Here is a 17,205-nt window from a genome sequence, read left to right as displayed (position 1 = left end):
GTTAATAATTTTCACACCGCAAAGACGTTTATGCTAATCATAACTACATTAAAGGCATAATTTGAAATTGAATATCGAATTTCTTGTCAGTTTTTATTTTAATAGCTGATAAATTATTATAATTGGGGAAATAAGGTGGTGTAATAGTTTTTAAACCTTGGTATAAATATTGCAAATATTTGAGTGTATATATGAACAGTGCATTAAGCATTCCGACGTAGTGTGTTGCATCTATTGACACAAAAGTTCGGAAAGGACAGCTTTCAAATAGAGGATTATAGGGAATTATCGTAGAAAGCAGGGCATATAGAGTATTAACAAAATTACTATTCAAGGCAGGTGAGTTGAGTGTTTTTTGCCAATAATCAATATTCTGTTGTATTGCATTTTCATGATGATTTACTACGTTTCAATAATTTTGATATTGAACAAAGTGAAGTGTGATTATTTTCTTGATTTAGACTGTTTTGAGTCAATAACAGTTTATTGACTCTTTCATTGAATATATTGCAAATGCTTCGTATGAATTTAATTAGCTTGATTTCAAATGGGATTAAACTTCAAAATTAAACTGTCGGAAAATTAGAATTTCAAAATAAGAAATTATAGCCTATTATCTGTGCTGGTCGCGTGTGTCAACTCAAATGTTATGTGATAAAACTTGTGACAATTTATTAGGACTGTTTTTCATGATAGATTTAAAGGACATAACCTTTTTCAAATTTATTAATCTTGATGAAAATAATTCTTCGAATAATGTTTGGGAGGAGGGTCCAGTTCCTAGTCCACACATTTTTATTTAATTTTCAAAACAAAATTTGATATTTGATAAGAATTGTGTCAAGTATCGCTCAAATCTGTAATAAAATTCTTCAGTGACACACAATAAGTACAAAAAGAGGATTTGCCCTGAATAGTCGTCCTAAATATACATCTGAATGCTTTGTCAGTAACAATTTTACGTATTCTAGTAATGTATGCAAAATCTTTAGGATTGGGGTTAAAAAATTTCTATTAGGTTTTAATTTTTATGTCCAAAATATGAACAGTATAAAATTTATGCGCGCACTTCTAATAAAATGGGTATAGAATCAGCGATGTGCACTAGTGTGAAATCAGTTCTTTCATCTTGTTTGTTAGAAGCTTGTCGTAATACAGGTATGTTACTGTTGATATGAAAAGAAGGATTAAAAGTGAAGCTAAGTACCAACCTAGCGGTGAAGACGTTATATTTACTTCTCCAGTTTTCCCCGGTAACGTCACTGCTTGAAAGCTGTCACCCAAAGCAAATAAAAACTTAATTCGTCAAAGGAGAAAAGGATCGTGTTGGATCGTACTGATAACACGGATTCCTTGGGACCTAATTCACGAGATTTCTGCAATTTATCATCGTATTAGCTTTTTACCTATTTCAAATACCATGTGCATCTTAGTAAACCTTACGTCGAAGTCAATAAATATGTGAATTCAATCGTCCAATCAGATTACGTGATTATTTTGTATGCCTGTAGTTGTATTCTCTTGTTTTTTCATAGAGTGACGACTGCTTCCGTCAATCAAAACAGAAAAAGCGAGAAAAGCTTAAAATAATGAATGAATGTAAAACTTTCGATTTTGGATTAATTCGCAAGAGAAGCTTAAACTGTGTGAAAGAAATACCTGCGTAATAATGATTATAATTATGAAAAAAATGTTCTTTGGAGTATAATGAATTGTTTTGAGGAAAACTGTAAAATACAGGCATGACTTAAATATCTGATTTTCGATTTTTAGTGTCATAAACAGACCGGAAGTACTATGCCAAGATGACAATCCCGGGTTGGCACTGGATATTAGTTATTTTCTTGGGATTATTGCAATGGGAGAACTTAGCGCACGGAAATGTTTGGTGGTAAGTAAAAACATACTTCAAAAAGTTATAGGATCTTTTATTAGTTGTATCTTAATCTAAGATTGTATGAATGACATTAGAAGAAGATTGATAGTTTTATGCGCATACAAACTCATTTAAAAGCGACACGGGGTCAGTCCTAAAATGTTTAACTCACAAAGTCATTCAGAAAACTTCCCATTGACGACAGCTACTTGAGAATCTAATTTCTTTGACTGGTAGCTTGAAAGATTCAATTTTAATTTTGTAAGGTGACAATATGTTTTGTATTCTTCGAGAAATGTTGGCAAAAACATCAATTAGGATAAAAACATTTCGCTTAAAATTGGATTATCTTAACACGTGCATTTGTAAATACAAAGTGCCCATGTTTTCATAGCACTTTAAATATGACATATCAGTTATTTTTTTAACTGAAAACATACACAGATATTTATAGAAATATTATTTCTGACATAAAAGTGTCTGATAATTCAATTTTGGTCTACATATGTACTTTACGCTGCTGGTATTATCATGTAGACAAAAACAATTATAGTAAACTTTTCACCTTACGTTTATAAACTTTTTTAAGGCCCATGTTTCTTCAATCCCTTATATATTTATTATTATTCATTTCCAATATCTTTTATCTAGCTTACATCTTTCTCGTTGTTTAAAGGAACGGCAAAAATTCTTTGTTGGTTCGCTTTGAAATGTCAGTCAGGTTTTAATTTATTTAGCTATTTCAAATTTAGTGAATTTATCAAAGCAACATATACCTTTTCATGAGACCCAATCACGTAAATATTGGTCGCCTTCTATTTACAAAGTACACATTAAATTTCAGACCACTCAAAATCTCCTTTATTAACAAGATCTATAACTCAATATATAAAATAATGTATACCAAGACACTACGCAAATGTTATCATCAATCATGGCTTGTTCTCAAAGAGTTTGCATTCCGCTCAATTTCACTGGATTCTACAACCACATTCAACTACTAGTAACTAAGCGATATAGAAACTATAAATTAAATCAGACTTCAATGTGTTCAAAAATGTTTTACCAACCGTTAACACGTCCGTGAAACAAAAAAAAAACAAACAAAAAACAAATACAGTGGAGAATTGGAGCTGGATAACATAAATTACTTCAACTTATTTTCCATAAAATATAAAATAATTAATTGAATAGTAATTGAGGAAATTGCTCAGAAATAATTGAAAGAACATTGGGAAGCGCAGAAGAGAATCGATGGTTTTGTGGTTTTATTGATGATAGTATGTTTCTACTCAATGACATTACAGCTGAAAAGACTCGTGGGGTACAATTCGTACACCAATTAAAAAATCGCTTTTATATTATTGTGCAATTGTTGATATAAAGATTAAAAACTGCTCCTCTGGGCAAAACTGCTTTCTACTAACGCTGAGGATAATCAAAGGAATGCTGATATACACGTGCTCTTCCGTCGTCGACGACAGGACGACAGAGACTTCATACGAAATTCAATCTCAAAAGTCAGCTGTTTTACAGGAAAAAAATAACCACAAAACATCACAGTAAACTCTAAATGTTTGCTAAGCGTCATTCTCGTTACAGTAGGATTATCATGTCTTAGGCGATACTTCTCTGGAAAGGCATTTTTTTGTGCCCAGAAGCACACTTATAGAATATTTAGTTTACTGATATGTGCACTAAAATCAGTCTTTCTCGTTTGATACATAAAAACCGATATTACACTTTCTTTTGTGCAAGATTTAAGCTACTTTTTGAAATTGGAAAGGCAAAATTCTATTGCAGGAATAATGATTTAAATCATAATTTACACAAGAGAATTTTTCTCCCTGTATTATATCCAACGATTTAATTTGATATCGAAATAAAACAGTAAGAAAAAAAATCGTTCCATGATATCTTGAAGAAAGTGGTGGAAGTAAATCAAATTCGTTGGGCTCTAATATTTTTTTCCGCATCTAATAATAAAATTATCTAATGAAATGAAACACAGCATTTGCGAAAATATTAATAAAACGGAAATACTTAACAGTAAATGATTTGACATTGGCAGTACAAGACATTAGTTACCACTGTTTAACTATAAATACATTTACTTCAATTGTACATTTTTACGCATCCATCTTCAACCATCGGAAAATTTAAAAAAATGGAAAAAAAATGTATATTTATGAAAACTTTGAAGAATTTAGCTGACGATAGATAGGATCAATGGTATTTTTTGTTTTTCTGTTTACTATTAATAGTTCTTTGTTCATGGTAATGCTGTGTTGTCTCAACACTAAAGCTTATCTCTTGTTTTCCACCATTTTTCATCTTTGAAAGAAAAAAAAAACAGTTTAACAACGCGAGTTCACAAGTTTAATTTAAAAATAAAAAAAAAGAAATATTTAAGGTTTCCTGTATGCAGATTGTAGACTGTTTCTAGTTTCTTTAAGAATGTGTTAAAATAAAGCTTGAATAGTTTTTCATAAAAAATTGCTCAAATCTGATAGAACTTTATCGGTTGTGTCATATCTTTAAGTGAAATGCATAAATCATAACAAATTTCTCACTCTGACACTTGTGTGTTTCATTTCTTATTTATTTATTTTTTGAAGGTTAAAACTTGATCTTTTTATTTACACGTTGTCAGTAAAAGCTTTTGTTTTTTATACATCTGTTGCATAATATTCAGAGGAAATCGTATTGCATGTTAGAAACACACCAGTGCCAATTGGTAACCCAAGCTGTTATTGACATTATACCCCCAAAACAGAAAACATACGATAATAAAAGAAGCCTGGTTTAATTAGTTAATTGCTGTCGAACCAGTGCAAACTCTATGGGAATAATTTTATAAATCTTGATCAGAAGGAGATTCCAATACATGAAACGAACAGCGAACAATAAAACGGGCAATAATGAAGGCCTGAACACTTATAGCAAGTGGAAAATATGCTTCGATCTTTTACGATATTGGAGGAATACATGGTGGGTTTAAACCTTGCCAAGTCTATTGCAAGAGCTCAGCGCCCAGAGAATGTGCTTCTCCTACGCAATTTTGGTGAACAAATCCTCCAGGAAAACACTGATTTAACAGGTCATAAAATTAGGTTTATCAAACAATACCTTCTAATTTCCATTGAACCTTGACAAGCGGTTTTGGATATAGAAAAACACAAACATGGGTGGTTTAATTATATTGTGGTTGCTCTGCAGCAGCAGATGCCCTACTTGTAATCATCTACTACAATAGAGCACGAATAAGCAAGGAGAATTATAAAAAAATGTTATAAACAGAAGAATTTCCGAAAGATGCACAAAAATGATAAAAAAAAGATAAAGAAAAAGGAAATGATTAGAAACCGTATATCTATATGTATATTACAAACTGCCAACTGATACACCTTTTAAACTCCGATATGAGAGTGTGCACTGACAACGGTTAACATTTCATGCTTACTTTATATCACCCGTCAGGTAAATTAAGAACATTCTGATTTCTTATGAGTGGTAAAATTACATTTGGTTGTTGATGGCCCTTTCACTTCAGTTGCTATTAAAAAGCTTGTTACGGGGCAGAATATGATGCTTTTCTGACAATGCCACATTTTATCATTCCACTTGTTCAAAATTTATCCAGTATAAAAGTTTACTTGACAGGGAAGTAACCTTTAACCCTTAGAAAGTTATATCATGGAAGGAAAGAAGAAAGGTCACATCATTGAACCAACTTGAATATCTCCGACAAACACTAACTTGATCGTAGCTTAGAAACCATGTTTCAAGCTAATTTACTATCTTTTCGACATTTAAACTACATCATCTCATAGGAGAAAACATAAATAAATAAACTAAAAGTAAGATACTGAGATCTTAAGCAAATATGTACAGAATATTTGAATTAATAGTCGTAATACCTCCGGCATTCGGAAAATGTTGAATGTTATGTGTATTCATTAGACGTTAGTTAGAATTTCAGCGAAACAAAACAATGGACAATGTAATCGTTTCCTTATCAAAATGATATTTTCAATTCAACTTATTTTAAAAGTAATGATAAAGTAATTGAAAATAGTCATAAAATGGAAGAAAACTGCTGGTACTAAATTAATGTTTCCCATTACTGATGTCACGTACATTTTACAAATCTTATAGATTTTGTTTAAAACATAAAACTTAAGGCATATCTCGAAGTAAGTATCAAGATAAAAATAGTTGCATATACAAAAACTTTCATTGAATCTCGGATTATATAGTTTTCGGTGTGTTTTTCTTCATTATTCATTGCTATTTGTTGTTTATAACTTTATCTTGGATTCTTTGTTATAATCCCTGCTTTCAGAATCACTAGGTATAACGTGATCATCCTTGTCCTACCGTCCCCGTTTACTTCTTAAAAATGAACGAATATTTCATAAGCATATTCTTTATCACAGAATGTTGTGCAAGTCTAATTTTGCATTAACGACTCTCCTGAGCTTTTTGGTGCAAAACCTGGAATTTGTCAACTAAGAATGGAGGAAGATGCACGTTCCTATCCACCACTTGTTAAAAACCGTTAAATGGGCTTGGGGGCGCTTTTCTTCATTACACGACGCAACTATGCATTTCCTTTATTGTATTTCCAGCGGAATTATTTTAGGGGTCCTATGATACAAGACATAAACTTGGTCGTTCATTAATTAAGGGAGGACAGTTTTCTCTTCAACTATATACCGCAGGCACTTGTAAAACATTTTGAGAGAAACCTTCTCGCAAAATATTTTAAAAATAGGAATGCCACATGGCAGGGTTTTATTTTAAACTTCAGCATCATCAAACTTCTTTGATGACTTTATATAGTTGTACTATAATGTTTCCTAGGAAGAGACCGGTTTATCAGTGGTAAGTTCTATTTTTTATAAGATTATGATATTGAAATATTGAACAGTTTTATAACCTTAATTTTCATTAAACTCAATTTCAGGAGTCTTGGAACCAATCCACGATTGTTGATGGTTGGGATACAGCCTATGTGTACAGAACTCCGAGAATTATCGCCCGGACAAATACGTGCATGTCAGAACCATCATGACCACATGTCTAGTATTGGCAGCGGGGCTCGTTTAGGAATCACAGAGTGTCAGACACAGTTTAAAAATCGACGATGGAACTGTACAACAATTGAAAATGATAGGACAGTCTTTGGGCCTGTCTTAAGAATAGGTAATAACCTAGTCCGAATTTCCTCTGACCCTGCAACCCTCCTCTTTTTTATTTGGATATTGTTATGTCGGGTTGGGGCCAGAACGATGTGCCATACAAAAAGTTGGAGATATAGCGGTACCGCGGAGTGTCGCCCTTCAACCGCTCGTAACGACTTTCAAGTTGAAATTGTGAATGTCACACCTACCTAGTTCGATTCCGGAATCATTTTCCTGTATGCTGATACCAAATTTGCTACAAAATTACATTTATTAATGAAGTTTCGATAATTTTCCACGAGAGACCCTGTTTTGTTGACATTTTGAACCGTAATAGAGTAGGCGGAGCTTGTCAACTTTGGAACGGAACGGAGAAGAAACGATTTTTAAAACCGGAATCTAACAGAATATTTCAAAATGCCGCTGAAAAATTACGTGCCCGCTACCCTTCCGTTCCAAAAGTAACAAGCTCCACCTACTCTCTATTACGGTTCAAAATGTCAGCAAAACAGGGTCTCTCGTGGAAAATTATCGAGACTTCAATAACAAATGTAATTTTTGTAGCAAATTTGGTATCTGCATACAAGAAAATGATTCCGGAATCGAACTAGTAGGTGTGACATGCACTATTTCAACTTGAAAGTCGTTACAAGCGGTTGAAGGGCGATACTCCGCGGTACCGCTAAATCTCCAACTTTTTGTATGGCACATCGTTCTGACCCCAACCCGACATAACAATATCCAAATAAAAAAGAGGAGGGTTGCAGGGTCAGAGGAAATTCGGACTAGTAATAACCGTCGTGTCTTTTATGCTGGTTACTTGAATGAGTTTGTTTATATTTTTATATATATATCAGATAAAACAGACTTGCATTGACGTAAGTTACCTCTTTTGTGGATGTATACGTATCTTGAATCTAGAACAGTGGTCAAATTACTGACAAAGGAACATAAGATGTTTATAGTTAGTATGAACGTTGATGTAATTCAATTGCTGCTAACACCTTATCTTGAATATTTTGCTAAACTTTGACTCTAGGCAACCATCATCCGAATACAAAAACACTTCGCCGCTCATTATTATTTCATATCTGAATAATACAAAGGGTTGGTATCCCATAAACCTATATACACTGACTATAGCTCGTACAGAAAACCTGAAGAATGTTTATGACATTATAAAACGTCTACATTACAATGCCTGTATCCGCCCAATATGCAAAACATGCATTAAATGCAGTTATTGTACACATTATTGATGTAATCGTAAAATAATAGCATTTGTGATGTTTGCTACCTGCTTCCTGTAGAGGAATTGACCCTGTTTAAATCCAACAATCTCTATTAATTTGTAAAATGGTGATTTAAATGAGATACATAACCCTAACTACAGCCTTGGTAAAGCCAGGATAAAATACAAACAAAAAAAAATACATCATGCAGGATTTGTTATAAGATAATGATTTAAGCAGATTGAGAATGATAAATTGAACACGTTCCAAATTTCCTGATTTCAATTGTGCATTTAATAAATAGGCTTCTCCTGCACAAATATAATCAATTATAGTTGTGTTCATGGTTCCTTTAATAGTTTTATTGCAGCCCTAACACTTAGCAGGTTTTTGATTATTGTTTTAATGCAGTTTCTCATATTACATAACTACAAGGCACATCTGTACTTTGATTTTGAGTTGTTAATGCACAGCTTTCATTTCTAGCGAAGTGTTCACCTGTTAGCTAAAAAGGGGTGTGCTTTATTTCAACATTTTCGTGCTCCTTGTTTAGCAGTAACGTAATTAAACGCCTAATGACATAACGGTCAACGTCTATGTTATGGTTGGGTTGGCTTCCCCACTTTAAATTTAAACAATAATTCAAATTTTTCAGTTTTCTGGAGACATTGCTGAGAACGTTTGAACAACGGTAGCTGTGACAAATATTTAACTGACTAAATAATTATATTCATAGACTTTTTATGACAAAAGAGTTGTATTTTATTAGCGGACGGTTTTCTAAAAAAAAAAAATTTAAGTTGACACTATCATAATATTTTTTTCAATATTTATTATTTCGCATCAAGAAGCCGAAATCAACTTTCAAAGGCCATACTTGTGACGTCAGAATTACCTCAATCATTTTGCTGACATGCTCGTGCCAATACACAACTGCTATCTTGTCGATTAGTTAAAAATATGATATATTATGCAACCCAGGTGATTCTCAAAAAGGGTTTCTAAGGTTATTTGGAGAGATAAAGACACTAATCTACATGATGTTTAGCCAACTACCTGATGATGTAGTGATTGATGACTTCACAGACGCCGTAACACAATTGGCACGTGCCAGACGTGATTGACGTGTATAAAGAATGTAAATGCATAATTAACTTCGTTCTAAATATTTACTGTGCAATAATAAGACAAAATAACTCATAAACACCATAATTGTTTCCTATTATTTTGTGTTCAGGTTGAACGACTCAATTACAAGAATTCATCACATTTTAGTGTCAAAAAGTTACATACTTTTGATATTTTCGCTTATTACGCAATCTTTGGCGTGAACCCTGCTGTTATTTCGAACTGGATTTCCCTTTTTCCCAAGGCATCAAGCAAGGCGACGACTGTAGGCCTTTTATTGTATGCCAACTAACTATTTTTAGTCTACTATCAAAAGTATGCTTAAATTGGAGAACAAAACAAAATCAAAATTATATAGAGATTGTTTTTTTCTCCTTTGTCAAATTTGACTATTATATTGCTTTTTTAACATGTTAAACGTTCCATATTTCTTTACAGCAAGCCGTGAAGCGGCGTTTATGCACGCCATCTTAGCAGCTGGAGTAGTAAGCGCTATTGCACGGTCGTGCCGTGACGGTCATTTGACGTCATGTCACTGTAGTAAAGCATTACGACCGAAAGAACTTGTAAGAGATTGGATATGGGGAGGATGTGGTGACAATATTCAGTATGGGTATAAATTTGGAACATATTTTGTCGATCTGAGGGAAAAAGACAAAAATCACCCAAGGCTATCACCGCAATTAGGACGAATGTTGATGAATCTTCATAACAACGAAGCCGGACGACGGGTAAGTAAAATTAACAGTTCTATGGAAGACTGACCTTGCACATGATTTCCATTTTGATAGTTATAATGACAAACTACTTATTAATAAAGCTTGCTTATATACTAAATCACATTCTCGCTATAAAATCACAGGATGTCATACTTCATTGTGTAGATAAATAAAAGCAAGGTAATTATCTTAATTAACAAAACCGAATACGCAAATAAACTTCGCAAAATACAATAGCTTGTAGAAGCTAATTCTTTTTTTTCTGGAGGCCCAGAACCTTAAAGGAAAAGGCCTCTTCGTTAGAACGTAGATCAGTATGGGTATTTTATATTAGTCACTATATAAAACTTGTTTAACCTTGAAACACCTGTATTATTAGCATAAGTTTTTTTTATCGCACAAACTCAATTTATGACAAAATAATATTCGTTCGGAATGTCATTTATGACAGAGTACTGTAGCATTATGACAGTGACTACCTGCGTATATCACTAGTAAATGTTTTGTTTTCAATTAAACCCTACGAAGCACATTTTTCTACTTCAAAGAGCTTACAGTAATTGAGCATAATTATACCATCCTGCACCGTTTTATAACGGTTATTATATAAAATTACACGTAGCATTTATGATGCACAGTTTTGCAGGTGCTCCTATAATTGCAATAAATATCATCATACAAGAGATACCTTGAGAACGAAATGTTTCATTTGTTTCATGCTGATATAAGGTTTGAGTTTCGTTACTGCTTTAACTTGATTTGCCATGATACAGCTGTTCTAAGATTGGAAAGATAATATCACAAATTCAACTTTTGACAAACAAGTTTAAAAGCATACCTGAAATAATATTACTTACCACACGCACCTGTCTAAAATGATATTTCAATGACACCATATCCCCATATCATACGGTAAAGTTTTATTAAAAATACACATAATGCCATTTCTTGAAAGAGTTCAAAAACAAATGTGCCCAAAAATGTTTTGTGGTCTTTCAGGAGCTAGCACATAAAGAGCTTGAAACTATTTCACAAATGTAAATACGTGTACTCTACTAAAACCGAGACCTTAAAGTAATAATGTTTAACCCTATTAAACAGATAATATCACTATCAATCTCCCAGGTTAAGTTAAACAGGGGAAATACTAGCTTATTTCATAGGAATAACGCAGAAAATGTAAAGACACTTATTCTAATTTCCTTGGGCTCTTAGTAAAAGAAATATCTTTGCGTACTTTCCAATTGTAAACAACCTTCCAACTATTGCTGACAATAAGGTTCAACGTAAGATCAAAATAACCTTTAGAATGAAACCATCGGTAACATGAGACGACATAATGACAAAGATCATGAACAAATACATTGTTCACGTGTCTATGATGAATAAAATGCTGTGTTCTTTTATCTGCTCATCTACCTCCTCCTCAACTAGCTGGGGGGTTGGCACATTGATATTCAGCGTAACGAACTGTACATTTCATCTTGCCCAAAACCCTTCGCCAAATGTTATGTGGTTTGGTCTGATATCTCTTACAAAAATATCTGTGTTTGGTCTGATATCTCCTTGCCAAATCGTATGTGTTTGGTCTGGCATCTTTTGCCAAGTCTTACATGTTTGGTCTGTTGCCTATTTTCCGATTTTTTGTGACTTTTTTCTTTCTTAATAATTGTTTTGGTTTTTTTTTCTGTGGAGGAAAGGCGGATATCTTGACGATATCTTTGTTCTTATTCTCTTTTTTGTAGAATTTTGATCGCTTTATATTTTTATTCGAAATTGATTTTCATATCTTTTCAATTGCATTATCCGAGTTTTCTTTAAAGATGGATTTTTTTTCATAGATCACTTTTGATTATTTGTCGTATCTTATCGGTTATCTAAAATGCAAGGTTTAATGTTTATATTTACAATTAAGGAATGTTTCTATTTTTAGCAGGCTACACGAAATAACCTGGGCTTATTTCTAATGACAAAGTTCTTAAACTGTTCTTTTTTGTTGCCATTTTTTAAAACTATTTTCAATTACCTTTTATTACTATTTTCAATTACCTTTTATTACACTACCGATTGCAATAAAAAAGGAATCTAGTTGAACAAAACCATAGCAATCCAGAGTGTAAGATTAACTGTAAACGGAACTAAAACACAAATCGTAAGTTGTTATCACTGAGGTCAAAGGTGGCAAAAATAAATTGAAGTCCCTGTCAATTTGCAAATATTGAAATGATTAAAGATGCAGAAGTCATACCGTCGGGACATTTAACGGTAAAATTGAGCGTCTGGTTATGTCAAGACACTAATAAAAGTGGTCTATCAAAAATATAAATTATATTTGGATCGATCGTACCACAGCGCTGATCGGCCCTTATCCTATTTTGACAATGGAAATGCAATTGATGATTGAAAGTGCAAGAGGGCAGAGATCGATTTAGTGGGGGTCGACCATGTGAAGGCATCCTGTGCCCCATGCTGGAAAGATCTAAGAAAATCGAATGTTATAATGGCAATTGGTGATGAAAACCCTAATCCTACACAGGAATCAGGAAATTCGCACCTCCCGGATAGTCTCAGGTGCTTGATATAGACTGTCTCTAGCACTACAAAAGGTTAGGATAATTTAATACATAATTCAATGCTAAAATACAGATGAATCTATTTAAAAAAAACAATTTGCTTTAAAGTTCAGTCTTAAATAATACGAGCATTAACGACACAGGAAACGTTATTCCATTTGAGCAGAAACGTTCATTGATAGAACAACCTTACTTATTTTTTTTATTCTAAGTTTTCACTAATTATTACATACGAACATGCGTATAAAGAGAGAACTATGTTAACTATTTCATTTCGCTGTTATTTTATTTGTCTGAAACATTTGAAAATAGATATTGATATAATAATGAATTTAAAAAAAAATAATTCATTTTTTTTCCCTATCACTGGTGGTTTAATGTTAAAATTGCTTTAATATCTTACAATATACTTTTCATTACTGAAACACCACTTCAACTGTTATGATGAGCATCTTATAGATAAAACTGACAAACATATGCTACATTTCTTAATATTTCTTGTAATATGAGCCATCTCGAAATTGAATTCATTGAAATGCTCTACAAGACTCCTACATGTTGTATAGATATGTAATCTTTTATAAGTCATAGAAAAAAATCGAGGTGTTAGAAAGATGTAACACGAACATATGAAATTGCAGTGTTAAACCGTCAGAAAGAGAAGAATGAAGCTCTTAGGTTTTATTACTAACTTGAACTCCTAGAGATGAAATAGACAACGCGAGACTACTATTTACTGATAACAATCGTTAAACATCTCCAGAACTTGATTCTTTGATGTTTTTTATATCTTTGTTCATAAAATATTTAATAGATTTTATGAAGCAGTAAAAGAAATTTATAATACAAATAAGAGCTATTTAAAATAATTTTACGATAACCTGTTTTATTTTTGACACTGTAATTGTGGTTCTAGATTTCAACAACAAATTCCTTGTTGACATGCAATACTTTTCCAATTGTCCAGTTAGTGGTATTTGATTCTTGCTGAAGTAAATCGTGGTGGTTTAAAGGACAGTTTAGAGATCGGATTTTTTTTCATAACAGGATATAATTTAGAGGCCTTTTTTAAAGATCACGACACGACTTGTATTTTCTGTTAGAAGAAGAAATTGTTTTAATGATGTTTTAAAAAATACTTCCTTTTAAAAAATATCAAAATATTCTATCTACAAAAGACACCGGTGTCTGTATATTAATTAAGAAAAATACTCTTATTTCATTCCAGAACAAAAAAAAAGTTTTGCAGGTTAACTCGACAGTCCTCGAATCTCTTCATGTACTAATGATGAATTTTAGATGTGTTATGAAACTTATATAGACACCTAATAGTTAATGTACAAACAAAAAGTCCTAATGCAAAGAATTTATTCACAAATTATATTTTTCTCCAGATCGAACTATAACTTGAAAATTAAATGGTTAAAATGTATAATATAAATTTAAAATACATTGCTCCCTTTCAATATAGCGTGATCAATTGGCGGACCAAATTATTTTCAAACTTACCGCACGCAATAACAGAAATTTCTTTAAATGATATAATGCAGAGGAAATGTTACACCTTGAATGTGAAACTTGTTCAATAATCTGCGTAATTTTTAAAAGTCATTTTAAGACTATTCACAGATTGCTCACATTAAATATTTTCATGAGATTCCCCGTTAATTTGATCAAAACAAGTAGTAATTTTCTATCACAGGACACTTGCTCAAAGTGTCAAAGAAAGTATATGACTTCTTGAAAACATCACCATTCATCCAACTCGTATTTTTTTGTTTAAATTTTGGTTATCGGTTCGCATGAACTAAGTGCCAATCTTTGGTATTTTCTGGCTTCCAGACATAGCTATACATATGATATTTTTGAGAAAACAATTATTTACATATTTCCTTCTAATTAACGCTTATTATTGAACTAATTATTCGTTATCTTGCCGAATCCGAAAAAGTTTCAATGATGCAATGAGTACGTTTTGGTGGAAAAATGATTTCACATGACGAATTTAGAAGCACATTCTTAGATAATTGACGAACGTCTATTTTTGTTGACTTTATAGTTCATATAAAATAATGATAAGACCGCTATACATCATTCGTAATAAGGATAATGGATTTGCCAGGCTGAGCTATTTTGCAGGGTGCTTACGTATTTGAACATACGGACACCACCTAGATCAGCAATGAGTCGCTTCAGTTATGATGCTGTTTCCATATTTTTGTAGATAAATTATCTTTTTCAAATATGAGATTTGGATTGGATGAGCGATCAAATAAGCAATGTCTTCCAGAATATAAGTTTTAACCTATGTTGAATGGAGTTTGAATTTTACCCTAGAGAAAACGCTTTCAATACCGATTTTTTCAGACCGTATTCAAGGAATCCGAGTTGTTCATAAATATACTGATGTTTTGTTTTTTTTTTGTCACATTCATGCGACTTTCTGTTATTTTTATTTTCTTGTCGTTGTCTACGTCCAAAATATTTGAAGTTTGACAATTATTAAATTGTGGTTTCCTTGGTTTTACTTTTAAAACAGTATCGTAGTGGCGGTTTTTTTGATAACTTATCTATTCAAGTACAATTTGTCATAAAATTATTATTTTTTGCAGCATTCAAATTTCCGATTCGCTTTCCTGTATTTATATTTAACTACATTGTTATCATTGTTAAATAAAATATAACAATATTTATTTACTTAGATGTAAACAATGGTAGATACATATACTGTGATCAAGACTAATAAAAGCTTACCGTTAGTGTGGAAAAAAAAACGTAACGTTAGTATGAAAAACAAAGCGTATTTTATTTCATGTTTTTGATGTTGTGTTATGAATGAAATGACATAAGTTCATTAACCTTTCTGAGATTATGACATAAGCCACGTCATAACTTTTCCTGAGATTTATACTAAATGCTCAGAAAAGCACCAGGTCTGGCTTGAATTTAATGATTTTTCAGTAGTTCATATAAAATGTTGCACTAAATGTACCCGTGGTAACAAGTTATCTAATTTGTTGGTTTGTTTTATAATAATTTCTTAAATCTCCACAGACTTAATTAAAAAGCAAACACAACGCGTCTCTCTATGCTTGATGAAGAATATTACTTTCCCATCTTGAAATGTTTGCTTGATAGCTCAGAATAGACTTTGACTTCTCTTATTTTAGTTTCTTACCGGTGTTTAATTATCATAGTCTGGTTTATTGAAATTTCAATTATGACTTTGATCAGAGGGGGAAAATTTGCTCCTTTAGACTTCAGTAAACATCAGTTTACAGAAACACCTTGAACGGTGGCCGCTGACTGAATTGAGCAGAGTAGCTTAAACTAGTGATAAAATCGTTTCCTTTGCAAATAAAAATGGCCGTGAAACACGAACCCTGTCTTTATAAAGCAATAAACCATTTGGGGGTTCTGTAACCATCCTTGGAGAACCAGTAAAACGTAAATTAAAGTTTTGTCGCTCCAGTGAAATTCATTAAACTCGCTCGATATATCAGTATAATTATTAAATGCCATTTTAGTTTAGACATAGTTAGCAATGTTCGACCTTTTTTAATCATAAATTTGAAGATCAAAAGTCAAATTCTGTCTTAGTAAATCTTCAAAAGGACAATTTCAATTTTTTATTCTTTTTGCCAAAATAAGAGCTGGTATGAGTTATGGTTTAAATGTTCCTGTTCAAAGATATTAAGAACTGTACAGTAATGGAAATGAACTAACAAGCCCGAATGTTCAAGTACATGCAACATATTTCCTTTATTCCTTGAAGTGATTTCTAAATATATATTGCTATGAGAAAAGATATTACGAATTTTTGCATTAAAAGCAAACATATTTTATATGCTTTGAGGTTTTTGAAGATAGATTTATGCAACTGCACCTCAAATACTTCGGAAATTGCCAAGGGTCTGGGAAGATTGAGCGTCCTCCCCTCTACTATCGATTTCTGAAATGTCTAGTGTCTCAGTTTCCTGAACACATTGTTGAACCCTTTCTTTGAAGGCCAAATACTTACATAAAGTAATCAGTAAAACTTTTTGTACTTGGTTGTTCATCTCGATTTTTATTCTCGAGATTTAAGGTCATTGCTAAGATGGACTTGAGTTACTACTGACTTTGAACAACTATAGAGGATATCACCAGCCTTTGTTGCTGGTTTATCAGCCCATTGAATATTACACACTTAATTCCTACCCGTTCATTGGGCATACATTAAAACATGTCCTGACATCATTATCCTGGCCTGGCTTTGCCTGTTCTTGATTCTGGTCGGACAGAATTTGGCAAAAATCAACACCGGGTCATATTTTAGAGTATACTTGTTCAGTATATAAATCTTCTTTCGTTTCATTATATTATAATTCTAGTATTTGGACCTATTTCTGTATTTCTTTTTACTTTCCTCATTTCTCTGTCGGCTTGCTCTTTTTTTTTTTACAGAATTTTCAAATAAAAGAAACAGTTTTAACTAGAAAGTATCACTTA

The 17,205-nt window shown here is 32.3% G+C and overlaps 1 protein-coding gene across 4 annotated transcripts in view; it reads left to right on the top strand.

Annotated features, from left to right (window-relative positions):
* The window catches only part of LOC148627787 (protein Wnt-5b-like), a 45,664-nt gene that overhangs the window by 16,015 nt on the left and 12,444 nt on the right, over positions 1–17,205 (top strand). For 2 of the 4 annotated variants that reach the window (XM_088578936.1, XM_088578945.1), the window contains exons 2-4: positions 1,774–1,891; positions 6,846–7,084; positions 9,861–10,153. In XM_088578936.1, coding sequence (XP_088435062.1) covers positions 1,806–1,891; positions 6,846–7,084; positions 9,861–10,153 — 618 coding nt within the window. In that variant the 5' untranslated portion in view covers positions 1,774–1,805. Of the gene's footprint in view, positions 1–42; positions 340–1,283; positions 1,892–6,845; positions 7,085–9,860; positions 10,154–17,205 lie in introns of those variants that run through there. The other 2 variants (XM_088578928.1, XM_088578953.1) reach the window with 2 other exon arrangements.

This window comes from Perna viridis, chromosome 1, assembly GCF_037379345.1.
Source record: "Perna viridis isolate PV_CMFRI_1.1 ecotype Kerala chromosome 1, ASM3737934v1, whole genome shotgun sequence".
Lineage (NCBI taxonomy): Eukaryota > Metazoa > Mollusca > Bivalvia > Mytilida > Mytilidae > Perna > Perna viridis.
Note: the sequence above shows the minus strand (reverse complement) of the source record. Positions and strands in the feature narration are given on the sequence as shown.